This window comes from Cygnus atratus, chromosome 18 (assembly GCF_013377495.2).
Source record: "Cygnus atratus isolate AKBS03 ecotype Queensland, Australia chromosome 18, CAtr_DNAZoo_HiC_assembly, whole genome shotgun sequence".
Classification (NCBI taxonomy): Eukaryota; Metazoa; Chordata; class Aves; order Anseriformes; family Anatidae; genus Cygnus; species Cygnus atratus.
In genome coordinates this window covers 12,036,432-12,061,724 of record NC_066379.1, presented here as the reverse complement: position 1 = coordinate 12,061,724, position 25,293 = coordinate 12,036,432, and the positions used below count along the sequence as shown (strand labels likewise).

Genomic DNA, 25,293 nt, shown 5'->3' with positions numbered 1-25,293 from the left:
GTGCTGATCGGGCGCTTCTGGCGGTGCGGGGCTGCCCTCGCTGCTCCTTCCCCTCCGTTTGGGCACCGCTCTGCCACGGTGTGGAGAGGGGTTTGTGAGCTCTGCTGCACCCCTCAAAACCGTTGAAACATGCAGGTTACAAAGTGGTATCCAGAAGGTAGCTCACAAGTTGCCCAAGGTACCCCGAATGCTTCCCGTGCCGCTCCCTGGAGCGGTGGCAGCCGCTGGCTTTGCCTTCGGAGGCTTCTTGTGCTGCGCCTGCTCCCAGCTAAGGTTTCGCAGCCCTGCTGCTCACGTTGCAGGGCGTAGGGCAGCTTGCTGCAAACATCCCCCGCAGCAGGCACTGGTCTTGCAAAAGCCCTTGGCAGAGCTGAGCCCTTTGGCACGGGGGCTGTGGGAGGAGTGTCCCTGCAGCCCCCAGCTCCCGGTGGTTGTCCCGGCTCACAGCAGAGCCCTGGAGCTGGGGCCGGGTCTGCCCTGTGGTGTTCCTGCTGCTGGGATCCTGTGGGGTGCTCCCAGGGGGTGCCACGAGCCAGCGTGCTGCTGGTGCTCAGCACCCTGCAGGGCTCCGGCTCCCTCCAAGCCTGTACCCAGGCTCCAGCCCAGAAACTTGGGTGCTTTCATCCTCTGACGTGGTGTCTAGGTGAAATTAAGTGGCCTAAAGCTTAAAGAAGGGTCCCTGTTCTTCCCTGAAGTCCCTTGCCCCTGAGCATCATCTCCAGTAAAGGCGGTGCTGAGTCCTGACCATGCTGTTGGGCCGTGGGGCAGCGGCTTGTGCTTGCCCTGCCCTGAAGACCACTGTTGAGCCCTTCCCGCTCGTTCACAGCGAATTTGGGGAGCACGGTGGCCTTGCCGCTGGCAAGGGAGTGGTGTGGAATGACAGCCATCAGCAGCTCTGGTTGGGAAAGGCTGCTGCTGTGCTGTGTGTTACGGTATCCGAGACCCCAGGGACTCGGGATGGTGGGGGAATTCCTGGGGCAGAGCAGCGGGGTGTGTTGTAAGGCGCTGAGCATCCCTGCGGCCAGCACGGCCGGCCCCGCAGCGCCCAGAGCTGGGGCTCGTCCCACCACCGAGCTCAGGGCAGGGCGCGCGGAGGTGGTGGCAGCAGCGGGGTTTGTTTGGACATTAAATATTAACACAGAAATAATGGAAGGCGTTCCTGAAGCAGGGCTGACCCATTTAGAAACAAAACTTCCTCGTAGCCGAGCTGCTGGTACAGGGTGGCTGTAAGGAGATGCCCGCGGTGCTGCCCCCCTCGGAGCTCGGCACGGCCACGGTGTCCTGCAGGGGTGCTGTGGGGTGCCTTGGAGGTGTAGGGTGGGCTTCGGGGGAAATCATGAAGCCTGTTCTTAATTTTTTTTAAAAGATTTCAGGGAGGTGGTGTGAAGGTCTGCCTCCTATGCAAGGGAAACTTGATACAACGCGAGCCAGCTCCACTTCCAGCTTCTTCTTGGGGAGCACTCTTAATTAACTTTTAATTGTGGGCTGGTTATTATGGCACTGGAACAGCAGGTGAATCCTTGCTGTAGCACAAAGTGGAGCCCACTCGGAGGGGAGAGAAGTTGAGCTTGCTTTCTGTGGAGTCTTCTCCCCCCTAATTCACACGGCTGTGTCCTGGAGACCTCGTGCTTTGCATTAGTTTCGTTTTTGGCAGCTGAAAAAAGCCATGCCAATCCCAGAGAGCTGAGTGGTATTACCCAGGGAATTTAGCGCAGTGGAACAAAGCAAAGCCCTTTCAACCTTTAGCTGCCAGTTTTTTTGTCTGTGTTTTTCTAAACTCTGCCCAGGCTGGCATGTGGAAGGCAAACAACTTGGGGGTGGTGCTGATGGAGCAAAATTTGAGGGAGAGTGAGATTTGCTTTCAATACCAGAATTTGTCCAAATACCAGCTTCACTGTAGTGTCTGGCAAACCTGGCTTCACCTTCCTGGCTCACAGAAGCCGCTGCAGGAGCACACACAGACACACACAGACTGCTCCCTGCCCTCTCTGTGTGCCTGTCCGGGGGCTGCTGGAGCAGCAGTCCCCACAGCAGGCAGCTGCGGTGCTGTGCCGGCTCTCTTGGGCACGAGAAGCGGTTGCTTATTGAGCACAGTCCCTGATGTAAACGTGTTTATCTTCCAGTATTTGTTTCTTCCTGGCAGCTGGTAGCTTTCCAACTTCTCTGTGTTGGGGGATATGGAGGTGTTAGCTCTGGAGTTGGCTTCCTTTCCCACCATGGCAGTGAAAATAAGGGTTGAAAAAATCTATTTTTATCTCTGGAGTGAAGAGTCTTTTATAATGCCCTTATCCTGCGGGGTTATTTATGTTGGAGTCTCTAGGCGATGTCTTAAAGGCATTCACTTTCAGCAAACTTCCTCTTAAGGGTTTCAGGGATTTTATTTGGCCAGCACAAGCCACTTCCCTCCCCTCCCCTTGATTAGCGGGATCCTTTCTGCTGCGCTCTTCCTCTTTATTTGCTGCTTCAAAATGGCTGTGTTAGTCTGTGGCTCTTGCGCCTCGTCCCCCTGCCCGGGGAAGATGTGCTGAATTTTGGGAGGGCATTTCCTCAAATCCGTGCGGCCGTGCCGTGTCCCTGCAGGTCGGGAGAAGAGCTCAGCTGCTTTCGGCCCCGAGCCCTGCTCCCTGGCACTGCCACCTGCACCAGTGCCCTGCTGCTGAGCCCCCGGGCTGCTCCCCGGGGATGGTGCTGGGTCTGCAGAGCCCATTCGGGTGCTGGTTCTCTGAGCTTCGTGCTTTGGGGAAGATTTGTTTACTTGGGCACTGCTGCAAAAACTGGTTTATTTATATACACATGCATGCATACATACATAAACACTTACTGCACTTAACCTAGCAAACTGTTTAAAAAATCCTTTCCCTGCAGAAATTGCCAATTTTCCTTCTGCACGGGCGCTGCTCAGCCTCAGGTGGCTGGGGCCGAGCTCTGCGTGGCGGTGGCACGCCGTGGCTGTGCTGGCAGCAGGGACGTGTCCGACTGAAGCCAAACGTGACGTGGGAAGGACAGAGCAGCCCTCCCCAGTGCTAATTAGCTCCTGTGCAATTGCCTCCTACAATTATGGAAAACAACTCACTACGTGGCTTGTTGCTACAGGTTAATTTTCTCCTCTCAAGTTGAGCGTGTTCGCTGAACGGCTCCGTGCTGCCCCAGAGGAGCCCTCCTGTGCTGTTGGAGGCTGCGTGGCCTGGCCCTCAGCTCCAATTAGCCCTGGAGTCCTCATTAGCCTCGTGCTCGCCGCGTCAGATCCCTGCAGGTCGTCTCCTGTCCCTTGCAGGGCTGTGCATCGTGGGCTCTGAGGCTTGGCAGCGTGGCTCGGGGCTGCCCTGGGGCTCTGCCCCCCGTCCCCCAGCTGTTGCTGCGTTATGTGGGGGATTTGGGATCCCCTGCGTCAGCAAACACCGGCACTGAAGCGATGCCCCTTAGTGTGCTTGGCACGGTCTCTGGGCCAGAGTGTCCCACGCAGGTTGCTGCTCACGGAAATTAAATCTGGCTGTTTTGAACCAGGGGAAGGCGACAGCTCGGCCGCCGCAGTCGATCCGTCCTGCACACAGGCACCCGCAGAAGAAAATTAAACCGCCGTACCCTGAAAAGGCCAGGCAGCAGGAACTCGGGATAAAAATGCCTCGGGCAGAAAATGAGCTTTATAGTGTTTGGCCAGCTTCAGATGAGGTGACAGATGCTTAATCAGCTTATTTGACAGAAGTGTCTGTCTGTTGCCTTCCCAGCACAGGGCGCTGCCAGCAGCGGTGCGGAGCAGAGCCCCTGTCCCTTGGGCATCGCCACGTGGGGATGTGTGGGCAGCTGCCCATGGGATGGGGCAGGGATGTGGGGCTGGACCCAGGGTTGCTGCAGGCTGGTCTGGAGGGTGCAGTGAGCACGGAGGTGTTGCTGCCTTTTCCCCAGCCCAGCTGGGAGTCAGAGCTTTGTTCTAGGGAGGCTGTCGGTGCTGGGAGTGAGTCGCTTTGGCAGGAGAGGGTCAGTCGCTGCTGTGACAAACGTACAAAGAGCTGTTCTTGTGTGTGATCCGATTAGTCCTCCTCTGCCTCATGGTTAAATAAGGATCTTAAAGGGAGGGAGGAGGGAAAGCCCAGCAGACTGTTTCTGCTGTGCTGTGTTCTCGTTTCTGCATTTCTGGGCAGCTGGAAAGTGACACCAAGTGCTCGGCCACCGGGGTGCAATTCCTCCCATGGAGCTTTAGCCACAGCTGGCACCAGCTTGCTGGGGATGGTACGCTGCTTGCAGCTGCGTTGGCTTAGCAGTTGCTTTGGATGCTGCCCTCCAGCCCCTCCTGCTTGTCTGTGGTGGACCAGGCTGGTGCTGCTGTGCTGGTCCCAGGAAGGGGCCGTCACCAGCAGTCACCTCCCAGAGTGCCGCTTGGCCTGAGGGCTGTTGGCTGCCCTCTCAGCCAGTTATGGTCATTTACACCACGTTATGGCCACTTTTGCCATATCTGATAATGTTCTGGTCCGGAGCAATTATCTCCTATGTTGTGTGAGGCCATAGGTCCCAGCTGCTCTCTGACCAGCGTGCTGCGGAGCTGCATTGCCGCGCACCGTCCGCCCCGTGGGGTTCAAAACCTGGACGTGGCCCTCCCTGGCAGAGCTGCGGGATGGAGGTGCTTGGGCTGTCTGCCCGCCCCCTGCTGTGCCTAGGCTCTGCCCCTGGTATCAGTGGTCCCTGCTGGAGCCTGCCTGGGGAAGCTGCTCCAGGGGTGGCTGTGCTCAGCAGACTGCAGCGGTGCCGTCCGTGGGGCTGGGCGAGGGATGGCTCGGGTTGTTCCCGGCTGTGTTCAAGAGTTGTCGTGTCAGATTTAGCATTAGGCTACTTCTGTGCGTTGTCCATTCAGTTACCCACAATGGAAATTACCCCAAGTTACCCCACTTGCCCTTCTGGGCCATTAGGGCTGCTGGTTTGGAGCAATGCAGGTAAGACGTGGCTGTGCCGGAGGCTTCGGTGTGCAACCAGCGCGCTCAGGGTGTCGGGAGGATTGTGCTGCGTTACAGGGGGTTTTGCTCTGTTACTGCCTTCATGAGCACGGAGACGGCTGTTCGGCGTGAGCCCTGAGCTGCCCCCAGCTCCTGTCACCTCTGCTAATGTCTGCTGTCCTCTCTTCCAGACAATCATGGAGCAGTTCAATCCCAGCCTCAGGAATTTCATTTCTATGGGGAAGACCTATGAAAAAGCCTTAGCAAGTAAGTGAAACCACACTGCTGATGTAATTACTACTGAAATGCTGGAGGGTGCAAGCCATGTGCAGGGTCACATTTTTGAATCGTTAGAATTATTTAAGTTTTGTTTAAGTGTCGCTTAAATATTCACATTGTCCAGAACAATACATTGGAAAAGAAATAAAAAAAAAAAAATATTGGTGGCAGCTCTCAACTGGGAATATAGGGTTCCATTGGGAGCCACCAGAGAAGTGTAGATTTAACTGAGCGAACTGTGAATTGATGAAAACCAAAACCCAACTGTTTTGAATTGATGATTTTGGATGCCCAGCTCTGCAGCAGCTCCATGCAGAGCTAGCTTGCTTTGCCTCTGCTCGCTTCAGAAAATTGCACTGCGTGTCTCCTGGATTTTATTTTTTTAAATTGGTTCGGTGAAGATGCCTTCAAGGGAGGAGGTTGTCATAATCTTAACTCAGTAGGAAAAAAATTGTCTGTTCTTAAAGGGTGGTGCTTGAAACACGACCTCTGGGAAGGATCCATGTGTTCCTGCCTCGTGCCTGGAGCGTGTCTTGTTCCCCGCAGCCAGGCTGGGCTCCTGGATGTTTCCGTGGGGGGTCTCGTGGATGCAGGCCCCCTTGGCATTCCTCCGAGCTGTGCTGCCTCCCTGCCCCTTCCCAGCGGTGTTTTTGGGGCCGAGGGGGGTGAAGTGACTGTGGTGGGGGTGCTGTCCTCCTGGGGCACTGTGGGCTGGCACTGCACAGCCCCTAATGATGCTAACGAAGTGGGGCTCGTGCCTTGGGCGTGCTGCTGCTACTTAGTCCCCTGCTCGACCTCCAGGCTGGTGCAGGCACTGGGGAAAAGCAGCCGTGGGGGGCAGAGGCTGGCACTCAGAACCTGACTTTTATCTGTTCTGAAATATTACACTGGTGCATGGTGTAACCACCTGGCTGGCACAGCCTGCTTACAACGTGCTGGGTTTGTCACAGTTTGGAGCTGGGCACACTGTTACCTCAGTGCTGTGTGGAGAACCGGTGTGATCATTCAGCTTCTGTTTTTCTCACGTCCATGCTCTGGATGTGCTTTGAAGCCAAGATCTTCCCGTAATCTTTAAAACTGTGTCTGGTCATCCTTTATTTGGGATCCTGGAGCTTGTGGGGGCATCTGAAGGAAGCGCACTGATCAGCGAACGATGCTGGAAGAGCTTTGGTGCATGATCCGGTGGCGTTGAGCTGGAGCTGTACAACATGTTCTCGTGATTAGAGGAAACCCCCTGCTTATCTGATTAAAGTGAAGTGTGTAGCTGGAATGTCAACAAACAAGACTGAACTCTAATGAATGTCTGTGATAGTCAATTATTCCACAGTGCTTTTTCTGAGCAGCGCTAAGCAGGCTGATGGTTATGCTGGAATGAAAACCACCTAGGTCTTGCACGTACCTTTTTTTTCTCCTAAATAGCTCTGTAATCTTGCTGCGCTAGCTTTCTTCCTTGGTGTGTTCTTTCTTCGCTAATTTTGCCTGTTTGTTGTCTCGCCCCTCCCCGTGGGGTTAAGCCCTTTGAAGTAAGAGCTTTTTTGTTTTAGTGTCTAGCACCTATTCAGTGCCGTAGAAGTTATAATAGCCATCAAAGAGACTATAACCTGCCTCTTTTTGATGCTCTTAGGTATGACATACGCAGCAAAAGGATACTTTGATGCTCTGGTTAAGATGGGAGAGCTGGCCAGCGAAAGCCAAGGATCCAAGGAACTGGGTAAGTCGCCTGCTCACGGCTGGATGGAGTCAGTCCAGGGCAGGCTGAAAGCAGCGGGGATGGGACCAGCTCTGTGCTGATGGGGATAAGGAGCTGGGTATGGGGCTGATTCTCCTGATGTAAATGGTGGTTGTGCCTCTATTCGCTGTTAATGTAGCTTAAAAAAAATCCTGCTAATCTTAGTCTCTGGGTTCTGAGATGTCAGCTGCTTGCGGTGCTGGCGGAGGGGAAGTGTTTGCACAGAGATGCTTTGCTGGTGCTTTTGTCTTGGTTCAGAGTGGCCCTGGCTCCCCTAGAAGTCTCTGTGGTCTTCGGTCCTGTGAAAGAGCAGGAGGTGGGGATGCCTGGGGACATGCAGGTTGGGCGTGCTGAAGCAGGGATCCTGGCAGCATCGTGGCACGTGGGAGCTGCGGTCATACCCAGCACCCTGCTGAGCTCAGCAGAACCAGTGCAAGGGCTGCTCGTGCCCTGTCTGCTGTGTCTTAGCGCGGTGCCACCGGTGACCTGCCTGGGCTCGTGTCCGAGCCGTGATGTGCTGAGTCCCGCTGCTCTGTGTCCGTTTTCCCCTTCTTGCATTTGCTCTTTGAGGAGCTGCTGTTCCCAGGGCTCTGCCGCAGCTCATGTTCCCCCTCTGCGGTGCACAGGCTCCCCCGGGGATGCCATGCTCTGTGCTCCAGGTTCCCTGTGCAGCCCCAGCTGCACTCCCACCTGCCACCTCGCTGGCCAGATGCTGCACAAGTTGTGCTTGTTACCGTCATCTGAGGCAGTCGATTGGCAAGGAGACTGAGCTGAGGTGGCTGTGAAGGCTCCCCGGGGTGCTGAGCAGCCCCCGGCAGGGCTGGCGTTGGGCTCGCAGTGCTGTGTGGTGCCAGAGCCACAGCCGGATCCAGCTCCGGCTCTGCTGCGCGCAGCTCGTTGGCGTAGTCTGGGTTTTTATGGAGAAGCACGAAGTGTCTATGGAAACCAGTTTTAGCACTCGGATTAAAGCTGCCTATAGCAATCTGTTTCTGCTTAATAAATAGAGCGAGAGCCCTGCCGGCGATGCATGCAGCAGGCGATGCTGAAGGCTGTGCAGACCTCGTTCAAGGGCTTCCTCAGCCGCTGCTCGCGAGGCTTTCACTGCCTCTTTGGGGCCGCAAGCCGTGGTGGCTTTGTCATCCTGGAAGTAAAAGTCTGGGGAAGGTTCCCCAGAGCGGTTCAGCCGCGCGGGCGGGAGCTGGGGCCACAAACCCGGCTTCCCCTTTGGAGCAGCTGCAGGCTTTGCTCGCCCTGCCGTGGCTTCTGGTGGCCCTGCTTCCCAGGGGAAAGCAGCCTGAGAGCAGGCTTTGCAAGGGTTCTCCTGGTGTGCGCTTGGTATGTGACCTGGATATTTTGGGGTTGGTTTCAAATGCTCGCGGATGACTGCGCCTCCCATCCGTGGTGTGCAGTGCGGGGGCTCGGTGGTGGAAGGGGATTTCTGGCAGCTCCTGTTAGCCCCGACCTGTAGCCAGTGGCTGCTCCTCGGCCCTCCTGCTGTGGTGATCTTGCTGATATTTATTGTGGCAGCTGCTCCCTGCAGAAGAAAGTGGAGATAAAATTTCTGGCTGTGGTTCCCTGGAGCTGATAAGAGGCAGGGACGCCACCCCATCCCAGTGGGATGTGCGAACGGGCTGAGGAATGCTTCAGCCTGGGCTGTGCTCGCTGCGCCAGCCAGAGGTAGGCAGTTCCTGGGAACACCTTTAGCTTATCAGCCCTCTGCTGTGACTGCTGATAGTGCTGGAAGCGAGCCCTGGGGTCTGGGCTGTTTCATGCCTTACCAAAGGCTGTAGCAAATGGGGCTGTTTGTAATGACCACTCGCATTCATGCTGTGGGCCTGAGCTGATCCCGTTGTGGGTGGATTTTTTCCCCAAATGGCAGCACAGGGGGTGCTGCTCCAAGATGTCCGGCGGTGGCTCCAAGGAGGAGGATCAGGGACTTGTTTCCTCCTTAATACTCTTTTCTGAGCATGGGTATTTTTCTGGTGCCATTTCTGGGACAAAGCATCAACAGAAAGTAAAATACTGCAGGTCCTTTCTGAAAGATAATAAAAGGCTGCATCTGTCCCAGATCCTGATGCCTGCCCTGGCTCTGCACCCTCCATGAGCAGGGTTGGGGCTGACCCTGCCGTGGCCCCTCCAGCCCAGCTCAACGCCGTAGCAGCACGTGTGGCTCCGAGGAGCTTGTTCGTTAAGCTGGGCACTGGAAAATCACACACTGGTGGTCCCTGCCTCAGCAAATGTGCTGGGTGTCTGGCACAGGGCAGCCCGCTGGCTGGTTCTGCTTGGCATTTGCTTTATTTAAAAGCAAATTCCTTTGACTGCAGTGATGCAGCACGCTTACCTTGCTGCAAGCTTTCAGCAGCCTCCCCAGCGCCTGCCAGACCGCTGCCTGCAGCTCGGTTCTGTGCTCACCAGCTGCTTAGCGCTTCACATGTTTCATAAATTCCCCACCAGATTTTCGGAACAGTGTGTAGACGGGATAATCTCACGCAGAAACGGGAAACCTAGCAATAATGAAGCACTGGAGTTGTAATCGGCTCTGTGCCCTGGGTTTTTGGGTGCAGGCATCTGGTGGGGCTGTAGTGCTGTCAGCCCCACTGCGGGGTTTGGGACATTCAGAGTCTGGTTTTCTTCAGAGCTAAGGTGATGTCCCGGCTGGGTACGGCGTGCAGCTTCCCACGGGCCCTGCACAGCAGCAGGGTGCCCCAAACCAGCTGCTCGAGGCAGCTCCGTGCTGGCTGAGCTGTCCTGTGCTGCCCTGGGAAGCGGCGATGCTGGGGGTTCACGTGCTGAGCTGGCCTGGGCTGTGTTTTTTATCTCGGGGCTATCAAATGGGTCAACAAAAAAACAAGCTCCCAACACTTCAGAAAACCATTTGCACTTTGTACTCGCCTGATGATGTTCCAGGCCTGTGCTGTGCCTCCCTTGTCACCGGATTCAGCAGCACCCATTTGCTCCCTGCTCCATCCTCATGGAGGAGCTCAGGGTGGCCAGGGGGGCTCGTGGTGCTGGCAGGTCCTGGGGCTGGGCTGGGTCCTGGCATTGCTGGAAGCTTGGCAGGGATGGATGGATGGATGGAGCCGCCTGCCTTGATCCAGCTTCTGGTGCTTTGAGGGTTAGACCTGGGCCTGCAGCCCCTCAGAGGGGCTCCTTGTGCTGTTCTTTGTGTTGTCAGAGGCTGAGGAGGCTTTTGGGAAGCTGAGAAGCTGGAGTCAGTTAATGCTGCCTGTCTGATCAGTGGAAACTTGCTCTGGGCTTGATCTGGGAAGCTCCTAAGGAGCCTGAGTCTGCCCCCAAAGTGCTTGGGTGACTTTGGCCCTTGTGCTGCTGCTGCCAGCAGAAGTGCAGCACTGAAGTCACTTGGATGCTGCTCAAAGTGCTTCTTCCAGGGGCTGAACAGCACCTGCAGAGAGCTCCTTAGGCTGGGGGAGGGTTTCGTTTTGGGGCTGCTTTTTCTCCAAGGTCCCCTTGGATCAGAGACTGAGTGAAGCCCGGCGCCACGAAAGGGGAAGGAATGCAGTAATTAGTTTTCCATTGTTCAGCTGCAGCGAGCCTCCCCTAGATAATGGGCCTCTTGATGCCCGGTTTGCCCGATAAAATCGTATCCCGTGGCACCTCTGTGCTCCAGTCATCTGCTGCAGAGCTGCCCAGTGCCAGTCGAGGAGGACACCAGGCTCCAAGAGTGGTGCATGGCTTATGGACCTGGGGTGCTGGACCTGCCTCTTGCAGGTACCCCGTGCCCCAGGAGGGGCTCCGTGGCCCCAGTGGGGGCAGCCCAGAGGCGCTACTGGTGCGGATGGGAGCAGCCTGGTGGGATGCCCCGGGCTGTCCAGGCACGTCCCAGCTCCTGTTCTCGCTGCGGTGCTGCAGCCTGACCCCAGCTTTCGGTGGCCTTGGCGCGGTGTGGAGGCTTTGTGCTGCGCTCAATCCTCTGGGGAGGTTTATTAATCTGTTAATTGGATTTGCAGCTGTTTCGGGTAGGAGCTTCCTGCAGTGGATACAGATTCCGCAAGTGCCAAAGGTCATCGTAGCAGCAAAGTGTTTAATACGTGAGCCGAAGAGGCTGTGATGTGCTGGAGCAGGCTGGTGGTGGCCATGGTGCTCGGTGCCTGCCCGTACCCGTGAGAGCAGAGCCTGGGAAACCAGCGCTGCTCTCAGGACATCTCCCCCTGTGATCAGCAGCTTGTGGTGTCCCTGCAAAGTGCCCCTGGGTGGGAGAGCAGTGAGAGTCCCGTGGCATCATCCTTCTGAGGTTGGACTTAATGATGCGCTTCAGCAGGTAACAATTTGGCACTGCCAGAAGGATGGGTGCTCTGGAGCCGGGTGCTCCCACCTGCAATTCTGTTAAAGGCCTCATTTGCCAGAGAAATTGTTCCTGAAATTCAGGACTCTGCCTCCAAGGCTGTTCTTAGCCTTCCCAGGTTGATGCAAGTGCTCCTGGAAAATGGAGCTTGCAGTTTGTGCTCAAGTAAGGGAAGTGCACATCTTTGCCACAGCAGCCTGTGTCTGGTTGAAGCCCATTCCCCCAGAACAGGCATTTCCTGGGGATGTCAGTGACACCTCCTGGGGGGGTGACACCTGCCTGCGCCCCCAGTGCCCAACCCCACAAGGACAAGGACCCCCGGCGCTGTGCTGTCCTCCCAGAGGTGGGGTGGCCACAAGCCACATCCAGGGGCTGGCCCCTGCAGTCCAGCAGCAGCAGAGCTGTGAGATCGTGAGTTTTAGGCAGGGGCGCATCCTCCTCCATCTGGAGATGGGGATGTGAGGAGCAGCGCGTTGGTGGCACTTCACATCCTGCTTTACTTTCCGAACATCTGGTGGTGCAGGAGAAAACGGAAGAATTGGGCTGGTGTTGGTGAAAGAGGAGACGCTGAGCAGTGGAGCTCAGCAGAAGTGGATCTGTTTGCTGTGCCGGGCTGCTCCCTGCTATGCCCACAGCCTGCAGCCAGCCTGGGGGAGGCCGATCTGCACCCAAGCCATGCACTGGGTGGTTCCATTGCTTGCCCAGACCTGGGTCCTGGAGGTGCTGGGTGCTCGTGGGGGTCCGTGCTCTCCTGTGCCCATGAATTAACCACAGGACAGAGGCAGCGAGGGCCTCCCGCTGGAAATGTGCCCTGCACCTCTCTTGAGTCAGGGTGTCTGGGAAAGCCTTTGCCTCTTTCTTTACCTCATCTCAAAAAAAAAAAAGTCCTAAGCTTTGCCAAGATGGGTTGAAATGCAGGCTGGAAACAGAACTGATCATTATAATGCTGATGAGTTGCTAATATAACATCAACAAATCCTGTGTGATCCTTTCGGGCTGCGATAAATAAATGAAACCTTTCTGAAGAGGAAATAGATGAATCAGTGAGGAGAAGCTGATTGTTTTCCCATACTTGTATCCTTCCCACTGTACATGCACGAATCTTCCTCCACGTTGCCTTGCAATTTAATGTCAGAGCTGATAAAGTCAGGTTCTGGAGCCTTCTTGTCTGAATCAGGGGTTCAGCTGAGAAGTGCTTTTCTCAGTGGCTTAAGGGCTTGTCTGTGGCTTGTGCAGCATCTCATGAGCTTGAATCAGGACACCTTAATATCAGGGAAGAAATAAGATCGTGGAAGTTTTCAGTAGCACGCTCCTGCCATAAATCTGGCTGGATGAGACTTTCAGCAGATCTCTGCGAGCAGCTGGAGCTGTTGCCAGGCTGTGCCTTTTGAGGACAGGTTGGGAAGCATCTGCACGACAGCTCGGGTGCCGAACTCTGACTGTGGGAGCCCAGGGAGCCAGCGAGGCTCGCTGCTGGTCCCAGCAGTAACTGGTGGCGGTGGGAAACCCGCCCGGGGAGGCGTGAAACTGGGCGGCACCATGGAGGGAACTGGGGTGGGTTTTGCTCTGCCAGGTTCGTAGCAGGCAGGGCTGCACCCTGAAACGATGCTCTGTTCAGAATGGGCACAGACTGATACCTCCCCTTAAATAACTGTTGGAGCCTTGTCCATGGCACGCCTTTGGCTGTATGGTTCAGGAGGCAGCACTCGGACAACTTGCCCTGTTAACTCCTTTAGCTTTTCACATGTAACAAACTAATTCTCCTTTCTGCCTGCTTGGCTCTTTCCATCCCAATGCTGTCGCTCTGCCTGGTCCTCCTTAAAGCAGGGGGGGAAGAGCGGTGGGGCTGGGCCCCTGGACCCCCTGGTTTTGCCTTCCTTTTTGCTCTGGGCTTTTCCTCCCTTTTTGCTCTGTTTGGGAGCCCCTGGAGTGAGAGATCCCGGTGTGGAGCGGTGCTGAAGGGGCCGCGTCCTCTGTGCTCGAGGCGTGAGGAGCGGTGCTCAGCGCTCTTTGCTCTGCCGAGCATCCCTGCTGCGTGCTGCTGGGGCGCTGCCTGGGCAGCTCTGCATTGTTTGGTGCTTTTATTGAAAACGGCCTGCATCGAGCTCGAAGAGGAAGAGACTCCGTAGGCTCAGGGCTCAGCCGGCTCCTACTGCTCTGCCTTCTGGCCGGGCAGCTGGCTCCTGCAGGGCTTGCGGTGCCCGATTGCAATCTGAGGGATGTGGAACAACCTGTTTTGCTGTTCCTCACTGGGTGTGGTGGGGAAGGGCCCACAATAGCCCTTATAGTTCTGCGAGAATGATACTGTGAGTCAGACAGATGTAAATAGCAGCTCCCTTTGCCTCCTCAGCCTTCTCGCCCGTGTGCGTGCTCTTCAGCCGTGGCCGTCCCTGCAGGGAGCTGTGCCCAGCCTGGCACGGGCGAAGCCCTCGCGCTGCCCTCCTGCCACCCCGTTGGGACTTTGCCTGTGACCTTGAGTGAAGCACTTACTTTGGGTTTCTTGACCCGTAGGATGTGTGTTTTGGCACAGAGCTAGCCCGGTGCTCGCGCTCTGTGTAATTCGCAGTGTGACCCACACCATTTCCCTGTCTGCGGCCTGCTGCACGGCCGTAATTACAGTGTTTAAGCTGCAAACAGCCCTTGTGCATGGTGCTGGCAGCTCGTGGCGTGGGAGGGAGCTCCCAGTGTGGCCCTGTGCTGCCGACACCGCCACGAGCGCCTTGCACCACTGTACCACTGGTGCAGTGCTGCAGATCCTATTCTGAGCCAGGGCTTGAAATATTCAGGCTTCCCAGCCGCGGTGGTATCTCTTAGTCACAGTTTAACTTCTTCCCTGCTGCCAAGCTGCGTTAGTCCAAGTGGTGTCAGGGCGAAGTGTCGGTTCATGCCTCACAAGGTCCGTACCCTTCCTGCAGCGGTGAGGCAGCTCGTGGTGCGAAGGCAGCAGGGTGGCAGAGGTGCTGTGTGTGTGACTTTGCACAGCACCAAAGATAGCTTAAATCCCGCTGCCCTGCGTGGGCTCCCGGCTACGGAGGCTGCCATGGGAAACCTGGGGCTGGTTTCTTCGGGACTGGCTGCCCTGTCTCCTCCTGGGGAGGAACCTCAGAGGAAGCCCTTGTGACTCGAGGCCGGGCAGGCGTCCAGCAGCCTTCCTGCAACGGAGCCTGGGAGCAGCACGGAGCTCGCCTGGAGCTGCTGCAGGCACTGGGCTGGTCCCGCTGCACCTCCAGCAAATTGGGCTGGGGGCTGGATCCGTGTTGCTGCCTGCTCCCCGTGGGGACGTGCCGGTGGGGTGCTGGGTGCCCTCGGTGTCACGCTCAGCACCATGGGTGCTCCTTCCCAACCTGTCCGCAGCCCTCAAGGCTTCCTGATGCCTGAGCTGGGAAAACAGCAGCGCTGACCCCAGTGCTTGGGAGCACGCTGGGGTGGACCCGGGGCAGCTCGAAGTGGGGCATGCCGTGCTGCTGTGGCTGGGAACAGCTCTGCCCCTGCCCGGTTTGATGTGGGGTGGGTTTCAGCCTGGGCTGAAACTCCCCGTACTCTCACTGTGATAACAGCCAAAGCGGGTGGTGGAGGAGAAAGTATCAGCAGAGATGGTTATCTGTGTCCTGGGAGGCGTCCCAGACACCTCCCCTGCTGCCGGGAGCCGGCTGCTTTTCCCCAGGTGGGGAGCACAGGGGGCAGAGCCGCAGAGTGCTGGTGCTGCTGCACCTCACTGCTGGGTCTGGTGGCATGTGCGTGATTTCTGAGCAGCCCGGGCCCTGCTCTGGGGGCATTCCTTGCACAGCACTGATGGCCAGAGCTCTCCGCCAGTCCTCACCTGGCCCTTTCTGCTGCCCAACTTGGTCAGCTGGGGCTCTGCTTTGGTCAGATGGGAAGGGAAAAGGAGAGGGCACGGCGTGAGCTTTGGAAATAAGGCCACCGATGCACTGATATACTCTTGGAAAAGGAACCTCGACCCAGCTCCATCATTACGTCATTCTTCTTGCCCTCCTTGTAGTGGGAATTTGTGCACTTCCCATGATTGAGCGGCCGCAGCCCAACCGGAGAGCAATTTCCTGGAGGTCTTGTAGTGGTGACCTTTTGCCCAGGCCTTCCCATTCATGCGTGGAGCTATTCATCGCAGATGTGCGTAATTGCCAGAGCTGCTGCCAGCTCCGCCTCAGCGCTGTGGGCTGCTTTGCTTTGTTCAGCACCTTGCAAAGAGGCCGTAAAAGTTAACTGCCTGCCCGCTGCTGCGCGGATCTCGGTGCTCGGCTCCCCGGCGTGGGAGCGGAGCGGGCTGGTCACCTTGCTCTGTGCATCGCTGCTCCCCACGGGGCCGAGCAGGGGACGGCTGCTCCGCTTCCTGCCCCATGCCTGGCCGAGCACCTTCAGCCCTCGGAGATAAATTTTCCACCTTTCAAAGCACGGAGTCCACAGCGAAGGGGCTGGCGCCCGCCCAGGACTCAGTGGGCTCGGATTTTAATGTTTGCAGAGAGTTTTGAGACACGCTGTGTGGGTGCAAAGTACGAATTGCTTCAGCCCCAGGAGCAAAGGAACGCTGGACCAGGCTGTCCCCAGTTACCCAGCACTGTTGACACTGCTGGAGCGCAGCCCGCGTGCCCGAGCACGTGGGGCTCGCTGCTGGGGACAGGGTGACCCGGTGGCAGGCTGGGGCTGGCCCAGTAGGCGCCAGCTGTTTTTGTGCCCCCAGAGTCTCATGCTGCTGGTGTGAGAGCTCTGGGTGCTCCTCACCCCAAGCCACTTCTGGGTGGCAGCACCATGGGTCCGAGGCAGGCGCAGCTATGGCAGATCACGGCTTTAAACTCTCAAATTGCTCCCTGGAAGCTGCCTGCGAAGCCCCAGCCACTGTGCTGGGGGTTTGGGCTTCCAAGCTTGGCTTTTACAGACAGCTGACGGCACTTGGCTCTCCCTAAAAGCTGAGGAGGAGCCGCTGCTTTTAGCTGAGCGGTAGCCCTGGCTCCTCTCCTAAAGACGCTCCGTGGGGCCGCCGTCTGGCTCCAGCCACCGCAGGGTTTTGCTGAGGCAGGATGTGGCCCTTCCTGTCCGGGAAAAGCAACGCGGGAGCACAGCTTGATGGTCTTGCATTTGAAAAGAAAAATTAAAGGAAGAGTGAAAGCAGAGCTGGGGTCCCTCTGCCAGGACAGCCCTTCCTCCTGCAGCACCGGCTGCTCCGTTCCCAGCCTGGGGACGGTGGTGGCAGGGTAGGGACCGGTGTTGGGCTCACAGCCCTGTGCGCTGTAGCCCAGCCACTGGGGCTGAACGGGTCCAGGGGCATCGAGGCAAATGCCCCAGGGTGTAGGTCTGCCTGCAGTGGCTGCAGTGAGCTGGGCTCATAACAGGACTGGATGGTGACCCCGGTGGGGATGGGGAGTTTCGTGTTCTCCTATCTCAGGTCCAGGGGCTGTCAGAGCCATAGCTGGGGCATGATGACATGTTAGGGCCAGGCTGCTGCATGTCCTCCTTCCTTCTCCCCAGTGCTACAGGAGGCAAACATTTGTCCAAGTGTCTGAGATGTCTGATCACCTTTGTCTGGAAGGTGGGCACCAGGGGTATCCCGTGCGCTCTTGGAGCCCCACAGTCTGGCTGCAGACCCCTTCCCACCAGTGGGGTGCCCCTAGACCAGGAGTGTCCCCCCTGCTCAGCACCTCAAGCCCCCTCCCATGTCTTGTCTTTCCAGGAGACGTGCTCTTCCAGATGGCAGAAGTCCACCGGCAGATCCAGAACCAGCTGGAGGAGATGGTGAGCATGCGTTGGTGCTGCAGCACGGGGGCTGCTCCTCAGCCTGGGCTGAGCAACCCCCCCCCCCACCAGCTCCTCCGAGCCCCCAGATCTGATCTCAGCCAGCCCCATGTGGATCTGCTCGTGCACAGAGTTTGCTCATATCAAAGCCAAGCTGCTGGCGTTGCGGCTGAGCAGTGTCCTGCCGGGTCCCTCTGTCCATCCCTCAGTGCCAGCAGCATCCCTTCCAGCCCCAGACCCCTCCTGCTGCATAATGCAGTGGCCGTCACCGCTCTTTATGCACCTCCCTGGGCCCCCTCGGTTCCCACTGCAGGGATTTTGGGGAGCGTTCAGCTGCTGCTGGGCTCGGCAGCCCACACAAACAGCCCCTCTGTTCTTTCTCTGCAGCTCAAGTCCTTCCACAACGAGCTCCTGACGCAGCTGGAGCAGAAGGTGGAGCTGGACTCGCGCTACCTGAGCGTAAGTGACCCCGATGGTTTGCTCCTGCTCCTCCCTGCCCTGCACAGGGCACGGCTGTGCCGTGCACAGAGGGGTCCCCAGGCCACCAGACGTGTCACCCACACAGACCGGTGGTTTTTTTCCCCCAGTGTTAGGCTGTCACAGCCCTGCTTGTTTCCTCCTTGTCTCCTGGAGGCCAGTGGCTGTGTGCCTGCCCCTGGCTGCAAGCTGGGGCCGGGCAGCAGCACTCCAGCAGCTCAGAGCCTTCTCCTCTCGCACCCAGGCTGCGCTGAAGAAATACCAGACAGAGCAAAGGAGCAAGGGCGACTCGCTCGACAAGTGCCAGGCAGAGCTGAAAAAACTCCGCAAGAAAAGCCAAGGAAGCAAAAACCCCCAGAAGTACTCGGACAAGGAGCTGCAGGTAGGAGCCCGTGCCCCCGTGCCTGTCGCCCCCCTGCAGCCTGGGGCTGCTCCGTGCTGCGTGCCAGCTTTTGGATAATGACAGGAGGAGCAGGCAGGGAGGTGTTGGTGCCTGTGATGGATAATGCAGGAGGTGTTAGAGCAGCAGGGCCGGGGGGGGAGGCAGCCCCCAGCAGGTGCTGTGCAGGGCAGTGCGCCGGTGACTAACCCCGCCGAGTCTGCCACGGCTGGCTCTCTTATTCCTCCCCCCCCCCACCTCTGCTTAATGAATGAACCCAAAAAGATCATTAGTTTGTTGTGCCAGATCCGTCTTCCTCTGGATGGTGTTTTGCTTAAATATTTTCCGTGCCTTCTGACGGGAGTCCCTTCCCCCAGCCCGCCCGGGTGGCGAGCGCGTGCTGGAGGAGGCTGGCGAGTGAATCACGGCAGCGTGACTGCGGCGTGGGCTGCGTGCACCCCGTGCCGCCTGCTGTGGGAGCTCGGGCTGGGCTGGGCTGCACTGGGTCCATGGTGGCCCCCGCTGTGGCTCCTGGCAGGGAGCGGGTCGGGACCGAGGTCTCATCGCGGAGCATCCCATGCGCAGCCCGTACCTGGCTCATGGTGGGGGGTTGTGGTGCAGGGTCGCTGAGGCACGCGTGGGATGAGTTCAGGTCTCCTGAAGTCTGACCTGTGGTCTGAGTCACACCTGGAGCGTGTCCAAACAGCATATTTTAATGAGAGATTAACGCATCTGTCTGCAAACCTGCCTGGCTCAGTGCTCCTGCTGCTGCTGGGGTTAGGGGCATTCAGTGACCGCAGCCCGACTCATACCTCGTGGGGTAAAGGGGAAAGGCTAACTCTGAAGCCAAAAGTCTCGTACTCCTGTCTGTAAGCAAGGTGTGAGAAGGTGACATTGGGATCAGAACCTGGTACTTCAGGTGCAACGGGCTGATAACACGACCAAAGTGACCCATCTCTGCCGAAGGTGATCTAAACGCTGATGGCAATTCACTAGCTGGGGCTGTGCACAGGGTGGCATTTAAACAATCAGCAGAGAGCTGGGGAAGTGACATTGTTAATTGTACTAAAATTTGGGAAATCAGTCATTCTCCTGGTAGCATGAATCAGGATAATCGCTGAAGGAGAAAAAAAAACATTTCAACACTCATCCAGGCTCTGAGTGCAGCTCCTGTGCTGAGCTGGAGTGCTCTGAATTGAGCTCCTGCTAATTTGCAGCCTCCCAGCTCCTGTGACTGTACTGAAGCTGCTTGTGTGAGGCATGGTTAATTTGAGCATCTTCAGAAGGTGTTGCTGCAGAGTGACTTAGGTGTCCTGCGTGCTGCAGCGAAGGCTGGCACTTTCTTGAAAGCTGAGCGGTTTAAACCACTTCGGAGTAGTGGTGTCTCTGCAATCTGTTGCTCCAGATCTCCGCAGAGGGAGAGCAGACCCGTTAAGCAGCGAGGCGGCTCTCAGCATGGGGACACTCAGAGCATCAGCACCCGGTTTTCTGATCTCCTCACCTAAGGGAGCTGCTGGCAGGGATGAGCAGAAGTGCTGCCGGGGCCACCTGGCTCCTGCCTGAGTCCCCAGGGCCACCGTGTTTCTGCAGGGATCCCCTCCATGTAGGAGAGAACCTGCCCCGGCCATCGGCTGCGTACGGCCGAGAGGGGTGATGGTGATGGCTTGCTCCTGCCATGGAACGGCAGCAGCAGGGCTGTCGTTCTGCTAGCACCACTTCTTTGGGCAAAGAAAAACAGGATCAGGCTTTCATTCTCTTAATCTTTCAGCAGTAAGTATTTAGGAAGTGCTTATCTCTACAAAAAAAAAAAAAAAAAGCCTTATGAAGAGCTTTAGCTTAAAGAGCCATGAAACTGCTCAACTGCTTCCCCCCCCCCCCCCCCCCCCCCCCCCCGGCTCAGAGATCAAAATAAGTTAATTTGCAGAATTCAGTCGAGAGGGTGGTTCTCCCTCTGTGTGCTGGCTAGGATGCTGCTATGGCTTGCTTCAAACAGAAGAGGAGGAAAGCGTTCAGGGCAGCCTTGATGCTGTTCCTGGGTTTTGGCAGGTGCCAGCTCCGTCGGCTCCTGTCGGTGCGGGTGCTCGGCCGTGCCGCTGATCCAGGGAGCGATGTGCAGGCTGGGCAGGGGCAGGGAAAATGCCATGTGCTGGGGCAGGGAAACCAGGAGGAGCTGGAGCCAGGCGCTTGCAGCAGCTCTGGTACTGGGGGAGCTGCTCGTGTCGCAGCATGGGGTCGTGCTGCATCAAAACTTTTCTCTGGCGTCTTTGCAGCAGGGAGTTGTGTGCAGCTTTGTTTGCCTGGCACAGAACCATCCCCATGGCCAGTGCTAAAACTCAGCCAGGAGGAGCCTTCTCGGAGGCTGCTGAAGGCACCTCCTGTGCTCACGGGACGCTGGAGTCAGCTTCAAGACGGCGCCTGGGGAACTGGGCAGAGCCAGCTGGAGCTCTGCTAATGCAGCGCTGAGCATTGCTTTGGCTTGTAGTGGGAGAGGTGCTGCTGGCAGAAACGTCCTGGTAGCTACATAAGTCATCCCATTCAATAAAGCAATAAAATCTTACTCTTCCTTTGAAGACTCATCCACTTAAGATACTGTAGCACTCAGCAGCCAGGAGGCTGCTGCTCTGTCATCGTCTCTGTGCTTCCTGCTGCAGGAAGCAGAATTGTTCCCCTCTGCCTTGCTGCTGCTTGCCGAGTGGCCGCGGTTTGTGCCTCCTGCCAGGGATGTGGTGGGGCCAGCCCCGTGCGGTGGTTCTGGCATCCAGCTCCTGCTGCAAGGTCAGGGCTTTTGGGGCAGGGGGCAGAGGATGGTGCCAGGGCACCAGCCTGGCCCAGGTGCTGCAGCCTGTGCTGAGTTGATTTAAAAAAAAAAAAAAAAGCATTGGATTGTCTCCCCTCCCTCTTCAAAACAGATTTCCCCCTTTATAAGGTGGAAATAGGCGCTGATGATCAGCAAGTGCTGCATGTTGCTTATTATCCGGAGGACAGAGCTGGGGGTTGCTCGGGGCAGGCAGCGGGGGCTTCTGCGGGGCTGCAGCAAATGTGGTGCTTGGAGAGGGCACGGGGCTTGGCCCCAGGTCCCGCGTCCTGTGGGTGCTGCCTGGTGGAGCTTAATTGATGAGGAAGAGCTTCACAGCATTAAGACGGTTCTGAACTGAAACACCTTGTGGTTTTCGGGGAAGACGACTCATGTAGCTTAAAAGCAGCTCCAAGCACAATTAGGCTGCTGTAGTGATTTTTCAGCCTCCAAAGCTTCAGCCTGTCATGGTCAGGAGATGCTGCGGTTACGGGTTGTTACTGCTGAATGTCGCAATAAAGCCAGGGGTTTATTTCTCATGAATCAGTCCAGAGCTGCTGTTGTACAAGAGGAATGAAAGCTTGGACCGCAGTGAGACAGCCACTGCCTCAGATCTCTTGCCCTAATTATGTAGTTGCTGAGATTTTTTTTGACCTGTGTTCAAAACTGGGGGGATAAACCAATTCCATTCACTTCATGTCCCTTATAAAGAAGAACGAAAACAAATATTAAGATTAAACAATCATCAAGGAGCCTAAACTGCGGTAACTCCATTAAATGCTGGTTATGGCTGAGGCATGAAATCGAGGCCACGATGGGTTTAGGGCCTTGATTGAATCAGCACGCCACCAAGGGAGCTACGTTGGTCCAAGCAGCTCATCACCCCCTGGTAGTGCTGTGAGCAATTGGATTGCTTGGTGAGGCTGGTGGAGCAATTGGATTTGTTGTTTTTTTTTTTTGGAGGGGGGGAGCGCAGTGCCCAGCGTCAGGGTAATATGGGGGGCGCAGAGCTGCCAGGCACGTGGCCAAGCTCAGCTCCTGCCTGCGTCCCTCCTGCTGTCCCCCTGTGCTCCTGTGGGGATGCTGTAAGCGTTAAACACCCCTGTGCCAAATAGCCCAGAGGTTTTTATAAACTTTTGTAATTGGAACCTTGTTCTGATATTCCCACCAGGAGAAGTAATTTTAGCCATAGGTCAAGAAGCACTAACTGACGAGGAGTTTGTGCAAACCAGGTTACGAGGGCTTATGTAAAAGTCAAATAGGGAAGAATTACGTAAAAGCTCTGGCTCCAGATAACCGTCTCCAGCTTTTCACTAGCTTCCAGCCCAATGAGGCTGAGTCCCAACGCAGCGGTTACCCGCATGTGCTCCGTACAGCCCAGCAGCTTTACCTCCTGCAGCTCAGGACCTGGTGGGAGAGCTCGTCCCTTGCAGCATTTTGTCATCTACTTTGTCATTCACTCTGTAATTAGCTGGGAACTCGCGTGCTGGCATGTCGTCCCCTTGCGCTGCGTGGCTGTCAGCACTCAGCATCTCGGGAGGCTTGGGGTGCTGGTGTGGTCTCAGCGCCGTGCTCTGGGAGGTGCTGGCCCCTGTGGCCGTGGTGCCACAAGGGCCGTGCCCTGCGGTGCCTTTTCCAGGCTCTGTGGTCTGTGAGTGCTGATGGCAGAGGCAGCACTGGAGGACAAAAGCCTCCATCCCTCCCAGGCCTGGGGCTGGCTCTCTCTGCTGCCCTGGCTGCTGTTGGCACTCCTGCTGCCCAGAGGCTTCCTGAGCTGGTCCTGCACATCCTGAAGCAGCTGCTACAAATCCCCTTAACCGAGTGGTTTTCTATATAAATGAAGGCTTAAACCACTTTTTCCCTCTCTGGCTGAGAAGCCTCATGCTGCTTCTGGAAGGCTGATCTCCCAGCCCGATGTGCAGGTTGGGGCCATGCCTGATGTGCATTTCGGCAGCAGATCCCACACACCAGGGGTCGGTCTGCGGTGTCCCCTGGGCGCAGGGACGTTCGCAGCAGCTGATGAAGCTCTGCATAGCCCGCTGCGGCTCTCGGAGCTCATTCCCTGAACACTTTATGTAACACCACGTGTGCGGCACTGTACAGGAATAGTAGAAGGATGAGGCTGCTGCCCCGCAGAACAGATGTGAGATAGCAAGCGTAACGGGGGAGGACAGTGTGCCTCGGGGAGAGGGACGGGAGGCCAACGGCTGCGGAGCAGGGCGCTTGTTGGCCTCGTGCTCGCAGGACCAGCTGGGCGCGTTTCACCTTGGATAACCGCTGATGCCGTGGCTCTCTGGGCATCTGCTTGCCGAGTGAGCTGGTTCTCATAGGGAGAATGTAGTTTCTCTTGCTTTGGAAGAGGTCTGCGGGCTCATCGGGGCACGTGAGCAGCTGCTTACAGGGAGCCAACGTGGGGCTCAGTCTGGGATGGGAAGGGCGAGCTTCCCCAGAGAGGGGGTTGAGCTGTTTCAGTGATGCCGTGTACCCTTGCATGCTTTTCCAACCCTGTTTTGAGGCAGCAGCTTTGAGCACAGCGTGCTATGCAAGGCCAACCCCTACCTGAGGTGTTGCAGCCTGCAGAGGGGCTGGCATGCGCGTCCCATGCTGCAGGGCACGGCTGGAGGCAGGTTTTACCCAGTTCTGCATAAACCCAGGGCAAGGAGCGTAACTCCTGTGCAGGAACCAAATTCTGGAGATAAGGAAACCCTTTTCCCTTCCCAGGAGCCGAGGGGGTTGAGCACCCCCAGAGCTGTTCTCAACTTTGACCTCAACTTTGACCCTGTGCTGTGCTTCCTTGAGACTGTGACAGCTTAGAAGCTCTTCCTCTGTTAATCAGCCTAACTTCTTTCCTATTTTATCTTGTTACTTTCTAATTATTCTCCCTTGTGGTTCCTTAAATAAATCCCCATTTCTTGTATTTACTTCTTCTGGATATTCCAGCCTGCCTGTATCAGGGCAGCACAGCTTGCAGACTCCTCTCCCTTCCCTTCTTCCCTCAGCGTTTTCTCCCTGCTGCCCTGTACTGCTGTGCTCACCTCATCTCATCCCAGAAAAGAGCCCGATTTTGGGGACAGCATGGGGACACGGTCCCCTCCCTGCTCCGCGTTCGGCTCAGGGCCACTCACTGCCCTGAAAAGTGCCCATAGTGCTTTGACTTTCTGGTCCCTGGGTTTGTTGCCGTGCCCACAGCAGTGAGATGGAGACCTCCTCAGCAGAGCTTGGCTGGCTCCCGCCTGGTTTTGGTCCCTGTTGTCCTCGCAGCGGTTCCCTCGCTCAGCCCGTTTCACAGACGTTGGCAGCGCCCGTTCACTGATAAAGATCTGTCATGGTTATTTACACAGTGGTGCTCAGTGCTGTGGCGATTAGCATTGCCCTTGGCTTATATTCATAACTAATTTTCATGTTCTTGCCTTGGATAGAATGGCTTGAACTAATTTTTTTCATTATGGCCGTGTTGTTATTAGAGACTCGAGTGAAATTCAGTAATGATGCTGCTGCTTCACCTGCACTAACTGCACTGATTGCAGCGTGTGCTTGAAGATAACCCAGGTCCTGACATCTGTTAGCAGCCCTTTCATCTTCACACACCTCCAGCTGTCGGGTTTGAGTCCGCTGAGAGGATGCTGTTAGTCCGAGCAGCGGGGCCTCTGCGTGCCCTGGCTTTTCTGCAGCGGCTGTGTCCCTTTGCAGTGTGTGCTCTGCTTTCATGTTTCCTTGTTCCGAACTGCCTGACTGGTGGGGGTAACTCGGAGCAGCTCCCGTGCACGGACCCTCCGTGGCGCTGCTGGCTGGACCCATGCCCTGCTCCCCCCTCGCTGCCCTGGGCAGCTGGGTGAGCCCCGGGAGCTGGCTCCTGCCACCTCGCTAACTGGGTCAGCAGAGCTGCTGAAGGCGAGGTGGATGCTCTCAGGAGCGGGGGAAGGGGGGGTTATTTGAGGCCTCTCCAACCTAGAAACCCAGAAAAGCTTTCTGGAGCTGCCGGTGCGTGCGCTGGCTCCTGGCACCACGAGCACTGACCGGGCTGGTGCCATCTCAGGTGGCCCGGCCACAGGTGGGGCTTCTCCCCTTTAAGCTGGGATTTTTATTTAGGTGACGCTTAGCATCTGAATTTGAGGCTGGCAGCCTAAATCGAGCTCTGAAACTCCACAGTGGAGAGGTGCGTGCTGGCAGGCACCCGTTGGGAAGTGGTGATGGTGTGGCCACGCTGCAGGAACCCGGGTGTGCACCTCCAGCTTTGAAATGCTTGGCTGGGATGTGGGTCATGGGGTGCCCCCAGGGACCCCCGCAGGAACCAGGCTGGGAAGCAGAGGTGTTGCTCCTGCGCATGGCAGCAGGTAACCCTAACGAGAGACAGCGCTCTCTCCTTGACGTACGGTAGTGAGAGCGTACGTTGTGCTCTGCACGTTACTTTTTCCCATGCGTCTGGCATAGTTAGCGAGGTTTTTATTTAAATTGTGTTTCAGTGCATTGTTCAAAAGCCCATTTCCATTTGAACAAATCCAAAATGAAAGCTAGCTGGTGAATAAGAGGTGGCGTTCACCATTTTGTAATGTAATAAAGTGTAAAAATCAAGCTCTGCATAAATCAATGGCACATCATGCTTATTTACATAAAGTATATAAAGCAGTGAGAATCCTAAATTTAGAGCACAGGCTCTCTGCT

General features: G+C 56.7%; 1 protein-coding gene across 4 annotated transcripts in view; it reads left to right on the top strand.

The window, feature by feature from the left end:
- Positions 1–25,293, top strand: part of BAIAP2 (BAR/IMD domain containing adaptor protein 2) — a 42,323-nt gene that overhangs the window by 3,645 nt on the left and 13,385 nt on the right. For all 4 annotated transcript variants that reach the window (XM_050714326.1, XM_035568663.2, XM_035568662.1 and 1 more), the window contains exons 2-6: positions 5,117–5,192; positions 6,829–6,915; positions 16,920–16,981; positions 17,369–17,440; positions 17,703–17,840. In XM_050714326.1, the coding sequence (XP_050570283.1) occupies positions 5,117–5,192; positions 6,829–6,915; positions 16,920–16,981; positions 17,369–17,440; positions 17,703–17,840 (435 nt within the window). The remainder of the gene's footprint in view (positions 1–5,116; positions 5,193–6,828; positions 6,916–16,919; positions 16,982–17,368; positions 17,441–17,702; positions 17,841–25,293) is intronic.